Genomic DNA, 21,153 nt, shown 5'->3' with positions numbered 1-21,153 from the left:
GAGGACTGTCAATGAGATCGCTTCAAACAACACTCCATCCACAGGCATACTGGTGCAGATGGGCCTTATGGATCTGAATCTCTTTCTTATGGCAAAACTACGCCCTCGTCAGCATCGTCTAGCTTTTCTTGAGAGAAATTGTGGAAACCTGAAGCAATGTATGCAGCAAAAATAGTGTTTGGTTTAGGTGGCCTAGCAGACTTGTATTTTTTCTAAGCTGGGCTCACCTGTTTCTAAAGCTGCAAGCTTTGCCTGCTCTCAACCGTGTTTTCCAAGGAATTGTGACCACCACTGAAGGCAGAATGGGATGCATCTAACCATAAATTGTGCGTGACACACAGGAATGTAATTTATATGTCAATCTAATAAAAAACTGTTAAAAATTGTCTTCTGTTCCAGGTACTTGTTAATTTCCTGTGTCATGGTAAACAACTGCCAGCTGGGGACTGGTCGGTTTAAGAAGGTTATACCAATTCTGTGCCATGTATTTACATGCTGAATTTATATAGTCTTTAACAGTTGTCTTTGTCTTGTTTGAGGAGTGTCACCGGAAGCCCTGTGCATGCTGTTGAGACTTGAACAAGTTAACCTGCCTGCTGAAGGTTACCCAGTTTTGCATGCAGGCAGAAGCAGGTCTTGGATCAGCCACTAGAGGGTGAATCGCATTGTTTAAGGACCTCTTAGAACTCGTGGTGCTCTGTTTCAGGTGCTCTGTTTCAGGTCCATGGAAGGAGCCTGGAGTACAAGGTACTATGTCAGTGTTGCCTTGACAGTGCAGAGATGCTCCATGATCATCTTGCAAGATTTGAGGGAAGGACAGCTGTTCAGCTTTTAGAGTAGGCCTCCACAGCACCAAGCTTTGGTTTCTTCCCCCACTTACCAAAAAGTTGGTATCAAATGCTCCTGTTCACATATGTAAGTACAGCATGTTATGGCTATGAGCAAGGGACTGAGCAGATTTTGCCTGCTGCTCTGCTGCACCAGAGCCAAACCACGGTGCTGCAGGAAAGCAGACTGAAAATGCACAATATTGGTTATCGCTGGTATCATGGGTCTGTTTTCTCAGCTCGTTGGCCTTCTTGCAAAAAGAATGGCAAAGAGCAGCAGCAATTTGGAGTCTGGTAGGATGCAGTGGCTTACAGCTGCTGTTTGCTTTGATCTCCTGTTCTGAGAACTGATGATTCTTCTAGATTGAAGACCCTAAATTTGTTCCTTTCCAAGATGGGAAACTTGCAAAGTTCTGAGCCAGAAGAGCAAGCTCTTAATGAATAAAATTTGCTAAAGTTCATTGATCCTGGTCTGGAATGCCGAATAGCCAAAGGGAGGGTCTTGGAATTTGAGATTGAAAGGGTTAAAAAAAAAAAAAAAAAAAAAAGCCAGCCTCAGTGCAGAACTCCAAGACATGCAAGGTTGGTTGGAACAAAAAGGTTCCTTTGGAAGAACAGTAGCCCTTGTGTCATGTTTTACGAGGTCAAGTGTAATAAAGGGAGTCTTAAATCAGAGACAGGCTGTGTAACAGACATCTTTGTAACAAGTCTGTTTTGTTTTTTGTTTTTTTGAACAATGTAGGGAAAACTACTTTTTTGCTGTTTTCTGGCAGCATGTGCTGTGTACATGACACTTTATTAATGAGGATTTTGTAGCTGATTACTGCCATGATGGTTAGAATAGCTAAGTGTTACAAATGGCTGTTAATCTGCTTTATCTTGAGCTTTCTAATTTAATATGTTATCCAAAGGAAGTGTCATTTAAGGATATTTTGTTTGCAAGCCACTATTCATTGCTAGCAGCTTGTTCTCATGCAAATAAGCTGTTTCCATAAAGACAAAGAAAAGGCTTTTGGAAACCTGTTACTCAAAAATCTGATGAGCTTCTTTTCCGTAAGCTTGGATAGGTCAAGGCATACATGGCATATTTCTCATTCACTTGATTACTGGAAGGAATGCCTTAGCTAAACCCCAAAAGTTGTGCCTTGCTCTCTTCTTCCCCTCAGCTGCAGTGCCTCCCACCTTCTGGTTGTGTCACTAGGCGGCACAGTCTTTGAGGAAGGACTTGCCATCATCCTGGCATCCGGAGGCTGTTCAAACCACGGAGGGTTCTTTGCAAGTCAAAAACAATCAGCTGCCTGCAATTGTCGTGTGTCTCACCTCCCTCAGACTCTTGGGGTCACCTGCAGTCTGCAACCTTTGAGTGACCCAGACAGTCTGGGACTCCAGGCCAGCTGACCTGCATACCAAAGGGGCATGTTACTGAGATCATCCCTTCCCAGCGGACAGACTGTGGCCCAGATGGTCTGGTTGCTCTTGCTTTGAGCGGGAGGCTTGGACTAGACTGTTTATGGTACTCAGGCTAGATGACTGCCCCCCAATGGTTTCTGTGGCAGGTGAGTGCTCCGGCAAGACAAGCTGAGGACAGCTGGCACCGAGCCACCTGCATGCTGATGGACAGAACTTCACCAGGATGCAGTACTTGGTGCTGTTGTCCCCACCTTGTCTGGCACTGTTACCAATAATTGAGTAATCAATGAAAATAGTAGGGCATGGAGGGGAAAACAAGCCTTTCTGTGCAACCTAGGCAGAGCACAGATTACCCAAGAGGGAGCTCTCGTATGCACTGCTGCTAAGTGGGACCTTAATTTTGGTGCTGAGCAGCCCTGCTTGAAGCACGCTGAGTTTTTCCTTCAAAGTCACTTGTCCTCTAAACCCTGACTGCAGGGTTAGCCAGAGTTGAAATGGCTGCAGGATGGACTTTGTGGGCTTGATACTCATTATGTCTGATGTAGCCTGTGAAGCCTCGAAAGCTAAGGCAGCGTACCATGCATCAGGCAGGCAACTGCTCACAAGAACCCCAGTCTTGCATGGGTCCTGCATGCTGCTGCTAAGTCACCTGGCACAGATAATAGCTGGGGCAGAAAGCGTTTCAAAGAGGCAGACACATAGCTGGTAAGAACTAGAATGAAATCAAATCTAAGCTAGCCATTTTCCGGGAACAGAGAGACATAGAAGTCTTGTTTTGACTATATCACCTGCAGAGAACAGAATAGGATAGTTCAGTTGGGAGGGACCTACAAAGATCATCTTGCCTCACCAATATGCTCATCAATATGCCTGATCACTTCAGGGGTAACCAGAAGTTAAAGCATATTGCTGAGGGTGTTGTACAAATGCCTCCTGAACGCTGACAGACATGGGGCATCAATCTGCATCAGTGCTCCCAGGAAGTCTTTTCTGCACTTCTGCTGCCTAAAATTACGATCTTATGTTTAATTTTGGCAGTACCTGTAAAGGATATAGTTTGTTTGTTTGTTTTTTAATCTCAATGTACCTTATTTCTTTGTAGGGCTAGTCGAGCAATATAAAGACCTCACGTCTCTTGGGAGATGCTTGGTAGATGACCGTGAGAGGAGGATTTGTGTGGTGGGTAGCCAGAGAGGCTTGTTGGCCTGATTTTAGGTAACCCCAGGAACAAGATGTGGGCTGGCCTGTTCCCCTGAACCAAGCAGCAGCTCTGGCTGGGCAGCTGCAGAGGACAGGTACATATACATGTGCTACCTTTTTGCCTTGAATGGGGTGACAGGCTATGAATTCTTTCTTAATGACACTGGAAGTGGGAGATTTCTGTTGTCTAAGGGCGTTGTCAGTATTGTGGGCTGGCCTTTCTGGCTGCTACTTAGACGGGTGTAGCAGTTTCTGTTATAAGGGCCTGGAAAGAGGGACTGTTTGGAAACCAACCAGGGCAGGATCTAGCATACTGCAGGGCTTGAGGCCATGGCTGTAACATCTGAGAGCCTCTCCATGCTCAGGATCTCAAAACTGCAGGGGCACATATTAAAATTTGGCCTCAAGTGACTTTTTGTGACTTGGCTTCTCTCCCAGCCCTGACATTTGAGCTAGAGAATCGTTCTCTCCGTCCACTTATCAGTTATTAAAAGCCATGGCTGGGAATTTCAGGTGCCAAAGAAAAGATGTTATAATAAACTTTTTTTTTTTTTTTTTTTTTTGTAAAAGCAGGAGAGGTGGTGTGTAGCGTGTCTAGCTGAAGGTAAGTATAAAGAAATGCATCTCATTTAGAGCTCCCTTGCATTTCAGAAGTCAAATGCAAGATGCTTTCGTATTTTCAGGATGGGGGGGGGGGGGGGCATGGGACTTGAAGCTACAAATAAGCTGTCAAAATGAGCTGATGGAAAATGAGTGGACATCTCCAAGGATAGAATTCCATTGTAGTAGACCCATTTGGCCTTTTCAGGTGCTCACAGAAAAATTTAGATTCGAAGGGATGTCCAGAGGTCTTTGTTCAACCCCCTGCTCAGAGCAGGTCTAATTAGTTCAGGTTGATTAGTGCTGTGCACTTTAACAGTGCTTCTGTCAGTTCTGTTGAATATTGCCGGCAGGAACATCCACTTCTCACTGGAAAAGTAATGACTGGCACGATACAAGATCTAAAATTCGTAGCCCAGGTTGGGTAACTGGTAGGCAATTATGTAAAACATCTTTGCTTATAAATTCCAAAGATGTTATTGCTTTGGGGCTGGCCAGTGGCCATCTCTCAAGGTATCCTTTGTCTCTACAGCCATGCAGCCTGTGTGAGTATGCAAACATAAACCAAGGCAGCCTGTTATTACCATTCTTAGGCAAGCAGACCGACTGGCTGGGCTGACTTTGCAGGGTTAAATGGATGGAATCGTTATTACATCTTTTTACACTTTCATTTACAAAATCCTGTGCGCCCACATTGTCTGATTTCCACCCTATGCTTTGATGGATAGTTTCTGTATTGCTTCCCTACTATTAACCAAAAATACTGCTTACTGACTTTGCTTACTGAATAACTCCCCAGTAATAAGCACTTTGCAATTTGCTAATTTATTGTGAAGAAAATTGTTCCTTAATGATTGTCTTTTCTTGGCCTGTCTGTACCGTTGTTCCCGTGGACAAGTATGTGTAAATGGCTCTTGTATGTTCTGATGCAGGCAAGAATATTTCCTTATTTTCCACTGTTTTCCAGGACTATTTATTTTAATGGCTAATTAATCTGAAAACAAAAGCAACCTACTTCAATTGTTGTTAGGCAAATTGCAAAAAAATATTGATCCAAAAAATCCAAATCCTGTTTTTGGGCTATCTCTGTTGTTTATGCTTTACAGTAACAACAGGAAGAAGGTCTGTCCCTTGAGATGAGCTTTGAAAATTACCAGTTCATGTATTTGTTGTCCATGATGCTTCCTCTAGCAGTACCTCCAGAGATCCCTCGCAACCTGGTGTTCTCCTCTTCCTCTCCAAGAAATCTCATTGCAGAACCCATGTTCCTGAGTGAGTTTTACCTCAAACTCCCGCTGTTTGCTGAAATAAAGGCCTGTTCTGCTGGCATTTGTTTTTCTCTTGACCCAGGTAGGTAGAGTTGGCCTTGTAGGCACATCAGGGAAAAATCTGTGCGTCTTATTCTGCCAACACTTCAAGGGCCACCTTTGCCCAGTGTGCTTGGCCTAGTTACACAGAGCACCTTATTTGTGGTCTTCAAATACTCATCAAGAAGTTAATGTTAATAACCTGCTAACAATGCTGCTAACTTTTATCTCTATGACCAGGTCACTGTGCACAGCCTCAGACTGACCATTCTGGGAAGAAATTGCTCCATGCCTCTTTGGGTTACATCCCAAGCTTAATTAAACCTTTTCTGTTCTAGGAGTGTGTGTTTTGAAAGGATGACATATTTTGTGATCGTAATGTGTATTTAAAAGAAAAAAAAAAAGTTAAAACAGGCAATTTTAACATCTTTTCATAAATTCTGGATTTAATTGGTTTGTAAAGATGGAGTGCTAGAGTTCCTGTGGATGTTAGGAGGATATTAGTACATGGTAATTGTGTATTCACTTATACAAAGTAGGTAATTGCAGCAATGCCCCTTCTACAGGGAGATAAGAGAAGCCAAAAAAAGCAGTTGATTTGATCAAAGCAAGGGGAAAAAAAAAAAAAAAAAAAAAAAAAAAAAAACATCGAGAGAAACAGGAGGTGCAGTGCAGCAGCACTCAGCTTTTCCCACCTTCTCAGAAATGGGTTGTCCAGACAATTGTTCCTCAAATCATGCTGAAGTGCTTGTGAGTGGACATTTATGGGGAAAGAGGGAAAGGGACTATGTGTAACTAGATGAAAATTTGATCCTTTTGTTGCTTCTACTCCTCTGTTACTGAGGATTTTGTGAATGAGTGTTCCCATGAAAGTGACTGGATTCCTGACACTTCACTGAAAAAACAAATGCTTCCAACTTCTTGGCAAAAACCCAACTGCATCAAAGGCCAGAAGCAAGGAGTTTGGATTCTGGTAATTTTCCATTTTCATTTGGGGATTTAGATGTAAGTGCCCGATCTCTCACCAGAGAATATCCATTTTTTTCCCCTTCCAGCTGGCTCTGAAGAACCAGGTTTGCACTGGGAGAAGTGAATTCCAAGGAGATTGGTGGCCCTTTTCACAGAGTAAGCATTTTCCACAGGCGGGGTTATGCCAACCATTACATGACTAACGTGTAATTAGGAGGCTGGATACTTATAGTTGTCATGTCCCTGATGCCAAGGGAGTCCAGGACAGCTGTGGAAGAGCGAGCACTGAGGGAGATGTGGCTTGGCTGACCAAGCCGTTTATGTCTGTGTTTGTTTTTGTGCTGGGCCTTTGTGTTGGCTGCCTGAGGAGGCGAGTGACTGAAGTGTGGACAGCGCGGTGACTCTCCCTTATGGCTTTTACAGTTAGTCTATGGTAGAAGGTGCTGCCAGCCAGGCGAAGGCCTGCTGTAAGGACACGATTTGGACAGAAAGGGAGTGCTAGGAAAGGGAAACTTAACACACTTCCTGTTCTGCTGTGGTGAGGAACAAGTCTTCTTGCCTGGGCCGGTTTATCTACCCCGTCCATCTCTGCCTGGGGAGTTCTTTGATGCTGAGCTGATCAGGTTAGAGTCTTCTTATCGACTCCATGCTTACCTCTGTTTGTTTTTATTCCGAAGTTCGCTCTCTCGTTTTGCAATAACCCACAGGGTGCTGGGTGTTGCGCCAGCCGTGCCTCAATGAAGGATCTTCACTCAACACCTTTCCCTTCCCGTCACACCAGTCAATGCGACTCCTGCATTTTCCAGCAGCATTCGCTACGCAGTCCAGACTTCAGCCGAGCTGTGGTTGGAGGTCAGAAAGGCTACCAGACCTACCGGGACCTACCATGGGATCTTCAAAAGTAGGTGGTGTGTTTTAACTCGGCAAGTTTTATTTGTAGGGGATATCGTTTATGGGAGATCCCTAGGAAGTGGAGGACACACATAGGTCCAGAAAAAACATTGCTGTTCTTTGTCTTTCCTGCCCTCAGCCCTCGTTGTATCTCTGCCTCCCTTCGTCCTTTTAGAAGTAGAGTACATCATGGACCCATCCAAAATTTGCAGCTTGAAAGGGGGCAATAAATGGAAGGGACACTAAAGTTGCAGGCTGAAGGGGAGATTTGGGAGATCGGTTTGGATGAAAGAAATAATGTGTGGCTGCAGGGAGAACCGCAGAGGATAATCCTTTCCTAGCATGGCCAGGAGCACAAAGATTTGCCTTCTGTTTAGAAAGTTGATATGATGGCTTAAGTTGACACTTATCTTTCCCTCTGTAATTGTCTTATCCTGCCCCCAGCAGGATTTTATTGCAACAGTGCAGAATCCAGGAAACTTTTTTTGTGTCAAAATCAAATTTTAACAAGACAGTTTTGGGAAACCCTGCCTTTTAGTCAGGTCTAGGTACAATATTATTTCCCTCAAGCCGTGCAAAGGGTCCCAGTTAAAGCAGCAAAGGCAGCATAGCTACATAAGGAGAAGGTACCCATGAAATGTTCATTGTTAAAGGTTGTTGCTAGAACTTTTAAAGTAGAAGCCACAGTTTCTGAGGATACTGACCAGGTGTTTTGTATTTGGAAACATTTTATGCAGTCAGAGATGCTAGATATTCTTAATTTTGTTTTACTGTAACTTAATGTTAAAGACATTGCTGGAAAGTTCAGAGTATTTTAACAAAAAGGAGCCTCCCAGCCACAATGTTCTACTACAATCTCTTAGATCAGAGTAGGGATCCAATCGTAAATGTAGAGTGAGCTGCCTGGAGTTTGTTGTTTAACACTGGCTCCTGAATTCATGGAAACTTTGCTTTTGGGTTGACAGAACTTATTCTTTCTGCACACTTAAGTGTTTTTCTCTTTTTCCAACGACAATAATGTTTTAGTCAATATAGCGTTGACTTTGTCAGGAGAAGACTGAGTTCAGCTTGTGGTACTCAACACTCAAAGATCCTACTGCCAGTTCAACATCCATACCTTTAAAACTGTGCTGCTCTGACAGTCAGTGAGGAAGAAATCCCCATCAGCTCTGAATACCACTTTGTGCATGTTATATAAAGGTGTATAAGTGAGGCTTCTGTACATAGCAGAACTGAAAAGCTATTCCTTTTTCTAGTTAGATGGAAATCTAGTTGCTATGTCTTGTTTATATCAACAGTGGTGTAAACCATTTTAATAACAGTGTGCTAGACAGTAGTTAAACAACATCTAAGTCCAGTTTGGTTGCATCCTGTTTAGGAAAGGATTCAGTTGTTTAAATAGTTTGTTAGATTGTTGTAAAATCTTATGTGGGGGAAATCTGCATTGGGTAACTAAATATTTACACATTTCAGAAAGGATGGAGACTGGTCTTAATCATAGAGCCCATGTAGCTTGTTAAATGTCCAGAGATCTTTGTTGGCCAGGGATATAGGTCTGAGTATGCACCTGTGAACCTTTGCTTTTTGAGCACATCACACTGTGCCTTAGTCTGTAATAAGAGTAGCGCTTCAGTGTTAGCTTTATCCAGCTCCAAGATGTCTCTTTCTACAGCATTTTGAGCTAAGCTGGAACATGTGCTCCATAAGATCCTTCAGAAAGCAAAGCTGCTAAGGCGAACAGGGTGGAGTGGACAGCCTAGTTGGTCTTGTTGCTCCCGCATTGTGCTGTGCCCTGTGGTCTGGGGAGCAGTGACCTACCACAGCTTCCTTGTGAAGATCTTGTGCTCTGGCAGGGTGAGTTGTAGAGTAACTGGTGCTGTATATGTTAGTCTAAAAGTGAATATGTAGGTGGAAATGCAGTGGCACTTGCACCAATTTGTCATCCGGTAGGTGGGCAAAATAAGTGTAAATTACAGACTGTTGAGGTGTAGCAGGAAATGAATACCAGCCCTGGTGCAAGGACAGTCATGTTCCATTGGTATTAGTGGGAGTTGCGTTTGATTATTGCAGGAGATAGATGTTCCTGCATGGCATCAAACAAACTTACTCTGCTCAGTTTGCGTGGTCCGGTCTAGATCCTGATTCCAGAAGACTGTAGTGAAGTTCTGATATATGCCAGAACTAATTTGATGACTTCAGAATAGGTACCATTTGCGTTTCCTTGCCATTTTCCCTCAGTTTCTGAGCTTTTCAGACAGAAAAACAAAATTATGAAGAACTTAATCCTGAGTATTAAAATCTGGTCATCTTCATTACCTGAGCAAGCCCCGGTGTAAGCTCAGCTGCGTTTCCGGCCTCTGCTGTCCCTACTAGAGGCTGTTGCAGAAGGGCCTTACTCTAAGTTTTTCATAGGCAATCTCTTTTGGGTCAGTGCATTTTGGGTCAGCGGCAAGCCTTTAATTTGTTGTGTTTCTATCACGTACTTTGTCCATTTTTGTATTTTTAGAGAGAGTGAGATCTGTGTTCTCAATGAAGTCTGGTTAACACAAACCTTGGGATGGCTTCATTTGACGTGCTTCCAATACTACACAATCAGACGACTTCATGTAGTTTGTGGACAGATTTGATGATAACAGGGACAGGTTTCATACAGAAAAGAACACGGGAGTTGCTAAATTTCTCTGTCACTGGAAAACTGCTGAATCTCTTGCCTAAGGAGTCTTCTCTCATTTCAGCAGCGTTTCTCCTATGAAGAAATTTGTCCATCTCTGTTCAGTGAAAAAACATAGCTAGATTACAGCATTGCACTGTTTATCTGCCCAGACCAGCAACGTATTATTGTATATAAGCTATAAAATACAGAAAAACTTATTATTCAGCCAGAAATGCGAGCTTCCAAACTACATGAAAAGCTGGATACTTTGGGCCAGATTCTCAGTGGATATAAGCTGTAGCAGATGCACACAATCCCGATGGCAGAAGAGCTGGTCTTGTTCTGTCAGACCTGCAGAACTCTTCAGGAGTCATGTATGTATAGTTGCTTTACTGGGACTTCTCATATACCCAGTAAACAGGTTAAGACACTGTCACTGTCCTATTAGGTCTGTGTTTATGTGCTGCAATTATTACTAAGGCTGATAAAACACTTTTCATCAATTTTCCTCAAAGCGCGCCTCAAATAAGAATGGAATACCAGACATTTTAAAACTATCAAGAAAATCTTCCTGCCTAAGCTTCTTTTATAGGACTATAAACAAAGGATGTTCGATAATCCACAAGAAAGCATCACTTCTAGGTGGCTGTTTTGGGTTTGGTAGTTGCACTGTTGTGTCAACAACTTTCTTTTGCAGACGTTGCTGGTGCTTGCATGCCAAAGCAGAGGCCTGTGCTGTTTCACAGTGCGTGCTGACTTAGCTAGACACAGGCTCTGATCTGAAGCTCACAGCAGCTAATGGAGGGCAGATAATTCTCACAAGCGTCAGAGCTTGCTTTCTTCCCTGGCAAGGGCTTTCCGTCTGAAGCAGGAGGTTTGACTCACTGGAGAGGGTTTTAAATTTGCTCCTTTGGAAGAAATGAACTTTAATCCCGAGATGTGGAAGAGTTGCTAATTCTTCCTAAATTAGCCGTTTCAGGCTGTACTGAGGCAAGTATGTGAATGATTTATTTAATGTATTTATGACATTTTAATTGAGTGGCATCCATAAGAAACTAGTTAGGGTATTAGATAAGATTTTTAAATTGTTGAAACTTTTTTTTTGATACCCCTCTGTTAATGAAAGTCAAACAGACAACTAGCTGACCACTGTGTCCTTGCCATCTGTGGCTTTTAAAATTTATAAAGGGGGGAGGGATCCGTCTGGCTTTGTGCTAATTGGTGTGGGGTTTCTTATTGAGAAAGAGGTTTCTTGGGGGCTGCTTTATGCTCATGATGGGGGGAGCCCAAACACTGATATAAAATGTGTCCCTTCAAATCACCCGCCACCACTCAGGAAGAGTCTCAGTGGACATATCTAGGAAAATAACCAGCAGAATGCCAGTTGAAATAAGCCAATAATATGTTAGGAATTATTAGGAAACAGAACAACCAAATGAAATTGTTACGCTAATATGACCAATTTTACATCTTTTTTTGTTTGCTTGTTTCTCTTTGTCAGCAAACATTTCATTCCTCTTCCCAATCAGACAAATCTTAATCTGAAATTGGCAAACAACCTTTTGCCAAGGGATGAAACCCAGTCCCTGACTGCAATATATTTAAGATTACTGCACTGAGGTAGAGGGAAGGACCATGAAGGCTGGAAAGCAGAAGAGACCCTAACAGAAAACCCAGTGAGGTCAGTGGGAGATTTTCAGCTGATTTTTTGCTCAGGCTTAAAATCTCCATTTCTCCTGAAGGAAACTACTGACTGCTGCTGTAGGGTTTTTAATCCTGCTCTGTATTTCTGTTACACTCCCTGTTCTTCTCTGTTGAGCAGGTAGTTCCCAAGGGGTTAGCAGAGACTGCTTGACTCTTGACCTGAGAACCTAATTTCCTGCTGTTGAACTTGTATCAGCTCTCTGCAGTGTTCAAGCTCTTGGTCATCATATGAATCAAAGCTATTTCAGTTTGAGGATAGCTACTTCTCGTGTATTGAATCCCTCCAAGTACTGTCTCACTTTTCATTTGACAATGTGTCCCATTGTGTAATAATTAATCTTTGAGGAATGAACCTTAGGAGACAGAGCAGAGCAGGAATACAGCTCAAACCTACTGGAAATGGACAAGTATCAACTCAGCAAGCTGCGTGCTTTTGTCTTCAATACAGATGTTTGAAAACCTGGCTTTGAAATTCAGTCCACGCATCTTTTCAAATGGAGAAGTATTCAGTTTGTACAGATTAGCCAAACAGCCTAATCAGGGACATTCTAGTCATAATATTATTATTATTTTTTTTTTTTTAACAAAGTTTTGGTTTTAGAACAAATTTATGATGGAGAGCAAGTCTTTTAACAGTCCTTTCATGCCTTTATTTAAAAAGAAAGGGAAGCCCTTATTTGGTAGAAAGACATCTCAGTTTTTCCCCAAACAATCCCACCTCTATTAAGTGACTTTCTATGATGTATTTACTGAATTTCATCAGTTAAGAAGCTGTTCAATTTAGAGCCTGATGAAATGGTGCTCTCAAAGAGGTTTCATGAATTCAGTGGAAGTCATGTAGTGAGTAAGATTACACATATAAGTAACTGTTGTGGACTGAGGCTTCTGTTTACTACATGGAACTCAAAAGGGAAGAAATTAAGAATAAGGATATAAAAAATGTTTACACAAAAATGCTGAAAAGGTTTGTAATATATAGAATGTTCTTGCTCTATAATCGTGTCCCAGCCATGTTACTTCTGGTCTGATACCGTTCTTTCACTGATATGATAGGCAGTTACTTCTTCTCACTCACCTGCTGTGGTGTGGAGTTGGCATTCAGCCTTTTAAATGGGCTTCTCAAACCCAGCATTTTGGTTTGGGGCTCTGCCAGGATCGTTATAGCTGAAAGACTTTCTCAGTGTTTTTTTTTTTTTTTTTTCTGTGAAGTTTGAGGAAGGCAATTGCTTTTTTAAATGAAACTAAGATAATGAATGTGAGTAGGTCGTATCAAGTTAGCTGTGTTTTTCTTTGTTTGTTTGTTGGGTTGTTTTTTATTTATTTTTGCAACTTAGTCTTACTGCAAGCATTGTAGAAATATTTGCAAAACACATTGTCCGTGCACTCCTGGCACCACACAGGAAAAAAATAAAAAGCATAGACTAAAGCTGAACTTGCCACTCACTTAATGAATTAAGGTAAGAGCTACTGCTACACCCACTAGGGCTTTGAGATCTCTCAGACAATAAGCTGAGTCCTGTTGGATCCTGATTTCATGTAGCACATCCTTAAGGGCTGCCTCCATAAATGAATGTTCTCCATGGAGACCAGATTCCAGGCACCACAGCGGTGAGTGATCATTGGAAGTTTAGTTAAATTGCTCTGGCTTTAAGTTTTAAATAAACACGGAGAGCAAATGTAGTAGTACTAGAGATGTTAAGGTGTGGTTCTCTTAGATTTGTTTTAATCAATTTTCTGACCAAAGTGCTTATGAAATCTCTTCTCAAAATATTTAAATTATCCCTATTTTATTTTATCCCATTTCCTATTTGCTTTCCAGTAACAGATAATTATCCATTGGAGAGAAAGACCAGTTTATGAGGAAGTTAGAGTCAGTTTCCTATATTTTTCTGTATCTGACTCTGAACACTTGTGAGCCCACTGGTCAATCAGTCTAGAAATGTGTGGCTTGAAACACAGGCGTGAGGAAAAGATGCTACCGCGACTGACGAGCCAAAGTCTCTTTGATTATCAAAGGCAGTTGCTATATCGAGCTATTTCCTAAATGTTCTTGTTAATGAGACAAAGCCCTAACCAGTTATACCTACATATTTCTCATTTCTCCAGTTAGAGTTTTAAGGGAACGTCCATGCACTAGGCTCAGAAATAATATTGGAGCTGCTCTTCACCAAACTCTTAACACAACCATTTTATTTTGGTGTTATTTTTTTCTGCTGTGGACCTACAGATGCATTTTGAAGAAAACCAGATGAGACGAGAGTTTAATAAGCTGTTTTAGAGTATAGGAGGAATGAACTCTAGTGTATTTAAACTATGCCTCATGAGGTGTTCTAGAAGTGAGCTATATTATCTTGTTATGAATGTGGGAACTCACTGAGATCCCTTCATACCCTCAGGAGAGGGTCCCTGTAGTCTTCTTTTCTATCTGTACATGATGGAGCTGGAGGTGTGCATCTTAGCACGAGTGAGGTGGGTGGCTCTGGTAGGAATGACTCTTTGCCAAAAACTCTTCCTTCCTGTTCTGTATTTTGTAATGGCTGATAACATCATAGAAAACATGGCTCATGGGATCGTAAGGTGTCTTTGAGTTCATAGCCGAAGGCAGAATTTGCTCTAAATAACCTTTTGGGGGCAGGTTTGCTTAAATATCATACTGACCTATTGACTTGCACTGTGTTAATTTGGATTAGCACCTGTGTAATTAAGAGCACAGCAGAGAGAAGTGTCCAGCTATGTTTTCTACTGGTGTTCCCTTGTCTGCTGACATGTCCCTGCCCTTCCTTCCCTGTCATTCCATCCCTTCAGCTAGTACTGCTCAGTACCATGCTAACCTTTCTTTTTAGATTTGGCCTGAGTAAAACAGGAAGCACATGCTGGCCCTCCAAAGTCTGTTTATCTTTTTGTGTGTGTGTATCCAGCCCTGCTTTTCATGCTCAAATAAACTCAACAGCTCGGGTAATGCATAAAAACATATTATACAAATGAAGGGGATGGTTTTTTTTTTTTCCAGTTTTGTTGCACTAAGGAGCAAAGGCACTAGTATGTCTGTGGTAACTGACTTATTTAACCTCTTGAAAGCTGCTTACGTTGCTGTACAAGAGTTCAGTTAGCTGAAGAATGAGAATAACAGTTTTATTCTTGGAAATTTCCAGTCAGGGATTGTAAGAAAGTCCTTAGTGGGACGCCTATTTAATTGAGCCCTTAAAACAAACAAACAAACAAAACACCTGCATCTGTTTTCTGTGGCTCTTGGCATATGTCAGCATATATTTCAAAATAGCCTTGAGTCATGGTTTCATTTTCAAGGGTGTTGGATGAGAAGTCACTTAATACTAGTGGGAAGAATCAGCTGATACTAAGGGAGAAAACTTTAGCATCTGCACCTTGTGGTTTTGTTTGTTTGTTTGTTTTTAATTGAAAAGCATCTCTTAGATATTTATTCCCCCCCCCTTTTTTTTCTTTTTTTCAGAATTCATCAGCCAGCCATCAAAATAAGACATCTTGAGCCCTGGAAAATTGCACTAATTGTTATTGGAACAGCAGTGGCAGCAGCCATCACCATTGGTCTCCTAGTTTATTTTCTGGCATATGGTAAGTTTTACAGAGCTTACCACTCTTCTGTGACTCTGTTAAGTGCATCTCTCCTGTGCTATTTGAGGCCCACAGTGCTGGGAGTTCATTTTCCATCAGTCTAACTAAAGCTTATTTGGGGGAAATCCACTGTTTTCTCTGGCACTCTTTCCATCCACATTTAGCATCTTTGCAGATCTCTTCTCAGGAACATTTCCTGCTGTGCAGGGTGGTTAAGGCTGTGGTTTCTGTTGCCTTTCACTCGCTTTCACTCCTTTCATGTCTTCCTCATGATCTTCTTCTGTGATGAGGTCAACACATGAGCCTTCTGGCCTCTGTTAAGCGAGTGACAAGCTAAGCCTCCTGCTTGATTCTACCCATGGTGTTTCCCCGTTCCCCTGCCCTGATCCCCAGCAGCTGCATGCCAGTGCTCAGCATTGTGTGGATAAGTGGGCCAGGAAGGAAAGCAGCTGACCAGGAGGATGCTACTTGTGATCCTGTGTGCATGTACTGCTGCCGGTCGGCCAGAAAAGTACCTGCTGGAGAAACTGGGCTTTTTGTTACTACCTGGCACGGCTCACCAACAGAAATGATTTCTTGTTCCTGAGTTCCCAGCTTTCAGAATTATGTGAATGGGTTGGATACAGGTTAACCGCTCCCTGGACATCTGTGCAGTCAGCCCCAAACCCTTCAGTAAGTTTATGGGTCTCGGTGCATTGTGAGTATTGCCTGTTCCTCTTCTCTCCCTTGCAGATCAGAGGCTGTTCTATTACAGCGGCAACGTAAAAATCACCAATATCCGGTACAGTAACGAGTTGTCCAGACAGACCTCAGGGAAGTTCAGAGACCTGAGCGAGAGGGTTGAGAGACTGGTAAGTTGGGACTGTTGTGCCTTTCTTTTATTTAGGACTGTGTGATGATAATGTGAATTGACACGAGCCTTTGGTGGTCTGCCCCCACAGTTAGCAGACATGGGCAATGGATAACATGAGGGTCATGTTCATACCTGGCAGACCAAATCCACTTGTTTTAGCCCATTTAGTAGATATTTGCAATATTCTTGGCTTCCTCTTACATCAGCAAACACTTTCTCTGTCTTCTCCTTCCCCAGCCTGTCTGCTGTATGCACTTACACGTGTATATATGCAGCATCAGGCATGCAAGAGACCAACCTATACTGACAGAGCTCATCAGACTCCAAATTATTTCCCTCCTCCCCTACCTTATAGCTAGCTACCTGGCACTGCTTGCTGGCTTTCCTGCTACCCTGCTGTCTCTAAGGAAAGCATGCTTTTACACCCTCTCCTTTACGGGGTGGGGAGCTCTATCTGTCAGGCTGCTGCTGATGTTGAGAAAACAATACACAAGTCCTTTTCCTGCTCCTTTGGTATGTTTTGTTGGGAAACTCTCCTACAAATAGTAGAGGGTGCTCATACAGTAGCTATGGAAATAAATAGATACATTGCAATTTCCTTTCTTGTTTTCTCTTTGAGCCACTTCCCCGCAGATGATAATTACAGAGTTCAGCTCTTTACAGCCATAAGCATGTGATTGTGCTTGTATCTTTTTGTATTTCATTCATTAGGGTCTGATACGTATCTCCTACCTCCTGTTTAGCAACCTTGCGCAGATACTCAGTTAATAGGACAATCAATGCTTTGCTCCCCACTGTCATTTAATTTAGGGACGTGCCATTTGTTCATAACAAAGTCTATGCTGTGATGAACGTTGTCCTGGAGAAGCAGGATTTAGCAGTGCTAACATCTCTTCCCAACTGCACTGCTGAGGGCCTTGGACATCTTGGTCGAGTTGTCCTCCTTTTGTGCATTTGTTTCCCTTCTGCCCCCTTTGCCTACCAGGGACTGTATTGTATTTCACAAGATCTGCTTCTGGTGCATGTCTGTGTGTATAGAGTCTTACATAAGCTGCATTTACTTAGGTGCTACCAGTTGACAACTGTTACCTAATAATTGCAGGCTTTTAACCTTGTGATAGGACCTTGGAGAGGGAATGTTCTCCCTGAGCATGAGACGTATTGCTGAGGTGGGAGGAAGGCAGGGACTAAGGAGAAAACTTTGAGGAAGAACACTTAGTGAGTAAAGTTGAATCCCTTTCTCCCACTGCATTACTTTTTTTTTTTTTTTTTAATGTCTCCTTTGGCAAGGAGATGCTAATTTTAGCCAAGAAGTTATTTCATACGGTGTCCAGTGCAATCAGAATGCCCTCTGAATCTGGCTGTTAATTCAGATACCGGAATAGAAGCTAATGCTTAAGAAACGTTGTCTCCTCTATGGGTGTCAAGTACTTCCAACAGTAGTGACAGTAAATACTGGAAGGAATACTGGTTGAGCACTGAGAAATGTAATTTCAGAGCATGTTAATTGTACCAGATAAGTAATGCCATAACATGCATACAGAGAACTGTTTCCTTTCCCTTATTCCTGTGACTTTTCTTTCAAGTGGTCTTTAATTCAGGTATTAGCTTCTAGCTCAGTCTTTCAAATCTTCTGAGTTCTTTGCTGGGTGAGACTGAGCATTATCCATAAGTGTTTTTTTTAAGTGACTCCATGGACTAACGAACAACAATATGCTCTCTCTAAGTCTGATTCTGCCCAAGCAAAACTCAGTTAGTGGTGAAAAAAATCAAAGCAATCTTTGTAGAGACAGAAATATCCTCATGACTTCTTAGGACAGCTGTCTCAGAACACCTACACTTTCATCAGCAGCATTTTCACACTGTCTTTTAAGTAGAGGTGGAGAGGCTTGAGTGATTTTTTTTGTTCTGTTTTGAATCATGTTTCCTGATGTGTTTGGTTTTACCAAAATCCTTTGTAGTCTTCCCCAGTTGGGTTCAGAGTTCTGGATGCCCAAGCCTTCCAGTCGTCATTAGTAGTAACGATACCTAAGCTCATGTTGTGAAACAGTGAGTCAATGCAGATAAATGCAGCATCTTTCACAATACTTGGTGCAAAGTGAACAGAAGTGAATCATCTCTGATAATCAGAAGCATTCAAATTACCTGAGGTAGTGCAACTCCCTTCGAGTGTTCCCTTCTCTGATCCCTCCCTGATGAAGCCTCCTTTGTTTGTCCCCAGAAAAACCCTGAAAGGAGCTCTTCTGAGTGGTGATGTTTCCCGAGGAAAAATGTTTTTGATCCTGTAGAGAGGTCATCCTTTGCCTTCCTTGGGACTAGCAGAAAACATTCTGGTGTTAGCTTTGGTTTCCACAGCTGAATAGTAACACCCATTATGTGAACGACATTCCCTACTCTCTTATCTCATTGAAGGCGGAGGGAATGCAGCGAGATCATGCCAAAGAGCTGATGAAGCCAGTGCACCAGTCAACATCGCAGGGCTGACTGGAAAGTCTGGAAAATGTGTTGTGGGGTGGAGCTGGGGGGACTGAGGAACAGATGATGAAAGCTATCTGCTCCCTGCATGGCTTCCTACAAGCGGCCCTAAGGGTTCCCTTTGTCTTCTCATGAAAGAGCAGACCTGACTGAATGCCACTGTGGGAAGAGATGTTCCAGCCTGCCAGAGCCTCCTTGTTTTTCTAGCTGGACCAGTCGTTCTTCCCTTCCCAGCCTAAAATCCACTGTGCTGGACCCTTCCCTCTTGAGCTGAGTACAAAGGGCACAGTTGCAGCCTTAATGGCTCCTTCCACAGCGAGCCTCTACTTCTTAGTGGGTTCGCTTATGTGCAGATCATCCAAGCATCATCTTAGATGCCACTGTTTTCCTACGTGACCATTACCTCTGGTTTTCTGTAGCTCCTGCACCAGGCTTGGGGTTTTTTCTTCTCACACAAAATCTCTTCATTCTGCTTTTGAATTTTCTAAGAGTGTCTTGAAGGCCCTAGCCATCCTCTTAGTAACAGCATCTGGGGGAGATGTCCAAAGCCCTGTTCTAAGCTTTTCTTTTTCATCTAAAGACCCCAAAGTGCAGCAGGAGCTGAGACAGCCAGCTCTAGATAGACCTCAGTGACCAGGCTGATCCCGGGCAGCAGCACCCACTGCCCCATGTGCAAGGAGGAAAGTGGAGGTCATTTGAAAAGCAGTCTTTGCTACCAAGTGAAGGAGTTGTGTGTTGAAGAGGACTTGAAATGAGCACTTTACCATTTAAAGAGAAGTTGCCTTAGCAGAAGGCTGGCAAATGTCTAGATATGAGAGAAAAGCAGCTTTTACCCTGCCCACCAGTGACTTGCACATGTACCCGTTCGCTACCCCATACTCTCTCCTGCTCCTGTGTGACTTTAAGCCAGGCTGTGATGGATGGATATTCTTCAGGTAGGAGTTTCGCATGGCTCCCTCCTTGGCTATGGGGTGCCTGGGGGAGACGTAAGGTGTTTTTTCCTCACCATCAGTGCCTCAAGCCACAGAGTGGAGTGGCATGGATTTCCCCTCTACAAGGTACCTCGGCTCTCCCCCTTCCTGGCACCATCACAAGCAACACAAAACTACCTGGCTGGATCTGAGCAGAGTGGTTGAGGATTGTATTAACAGGATAGCTAGGCACTTTCCCTGGAAAACTGTCTATCCTAGTGTTTCTATTGAAGTCATAGAATTTCTTAAGTAATTCTTGCCTCTGAACTCCATACCGTGTCATGGCATCTCTTCTAGAAACAAACATCTTGCTTCCATGATTTGAAGTGAACAAAGAATCTTCTGCATTCTTATCTATGGACACTAGGAAAAGTTTTTGATGGATACAGCTCTTGAGATGTGCCCTGCCTGATAGAAATGAATCAGTGCAGTTTTAGTTTAGAAGTAGTGGCTCTGCTGAGTATTGCTCTTGTGATACCACAGGAAATGCTGCAGGATGGTTCTGATGACCGTGCTTGTTCTTGGTTGTTTTAAGGACCTGTTGATGAGTCCCTGTAATGGAGCTAGGAAGGAATGAGACAGTTTACTCCCCTGGGAGGTGATGTCTGTTGACATATTTCTCTGAGAGCAGTTGGGGGGCAGGCACGTCCCTGCACAACCTTGCATACAGATCTCCTGCTCTTTGTGCTGCTAAAGGTGAGCGAGAATCCCAAGGACTGTCAAGGGCAGCATTTGGTACCCAGAAGCTCTTTGCAGCTCTGCACCTTCCCTGACACTTTGTGGCCACAAATGGGGCTTGTTAGCTGAATCCAGTGCCCTTAGCTGCTTCCACCACAGAAGACACTGGTGGGATGCAGTGGGAGCTGACTCCATCGTTTGCATTGTCAGTGGTGCAGTGCAGGATCTCAGCGGCTTCAGCACGTTCCAGTTACAACCAACCAAAGCACGCTGTGGTCTCCCGGGCACTGATGTCTCCACTGTACAGATGGAGAACTGAGTTGGAGAGAGCTGAGAGGCCCAATCCATAAAGCTACTTCAACAACCACGAAGAGATCCCCAGAGACAAAAGAATTTTTCAGGTGCTTACAGATGATCAGGAAAGGTTTCATTGGCACACTCAGGTTTTACTCACCCTCATCACACTACTCAAGTTTTTGTGATCATTCCTTCAACTCCTGTGTAGACACTTATGTTTCTGTGGAAAATAGAGCTTTAATTCTTGATAACCCCTTTTGGCAATTAGATTATCCTTCAACAGGACACTTCTCATAACTGAAAGGCTGCCTCTCTGTTTCATATCCAGTAATAAGCTTTCGATCATTGTGATTTGAGTTGTGAGTAGCTTACAGTCCCATCTGCAGGGACAAAGCCTGCAGTACTGGCTGAGCTTTCCATGTGGGATGAATGAAGCCTGACTGAAAGCTCTGGCAATAGTGAATGAGTAGGTGAGACTGCTGTCTCATACCACTTAGCTTTTTTGGGGTCAAACATGAGACAAGTCTTCCTGGGGAGCCAAACTGTGATTTTGGGAGACAGAGTAAGGTGAAATACAGTCTCTTTAGGGCCAAGAGCTAGTAGCAAAGCTGACTGGAACTGTACACGAGGAGTTCATTGCACCTTCCACAGAGCTGATAAGGTAAAGCTCAGATGCGTGTGGTTTGCTCGATCGATACTTTGTGGTCCTTGGGTCTGGAGGTTAATT

At 43.0% G+C, this 21,153-nt stretch overlaps 1 protein-coding gene across 1 annotated transcript in view; it reads left to right on the top strand.

Moving 5' to 3' along the window:
- Positions 1-7,050: 7,050 nt before the first annotated feature.
- Positions 7,051-21,153, top strand: part of LOC309877677 (transmembrane protease serine 11E-like) — a gene marked incomplete at both ends in the record, with an annotated part of 39,367 nt that continues 25,264 nt past the window's right edge. The window contains 3 exons of the mRNA XM_082759306.1: positions 7,051-7,214; positions 15,031-15,152; positions 15,885-16,003. Coding sequence (XP_082615432.1) covers positions 7,051-7,214; positions 15,031-15,152; positions 15,885-16,003 — 405 coding nt within the window. The remainder of the gene's footprint in view (positions 7,215-15,030; positions 15,153-15,884; positions 16,004-21,153) is intronic.

The sequence above is a fragment of the Aythya marila genome, assembly GCF_965140915.1.
Source record: "Aythya marila genome assembly, chromosome: 4".
NCBI classification, from domain to species: Eukaryota; Metazoa; Chordata; class Aves; order Anseriformes; family Anatidae; genus Aythya; species Aythya marila.
Note: the sequence above shows the minus strand (reverse complement) of the source record. Positions and strands in the feature narration are given on the sequence as shown.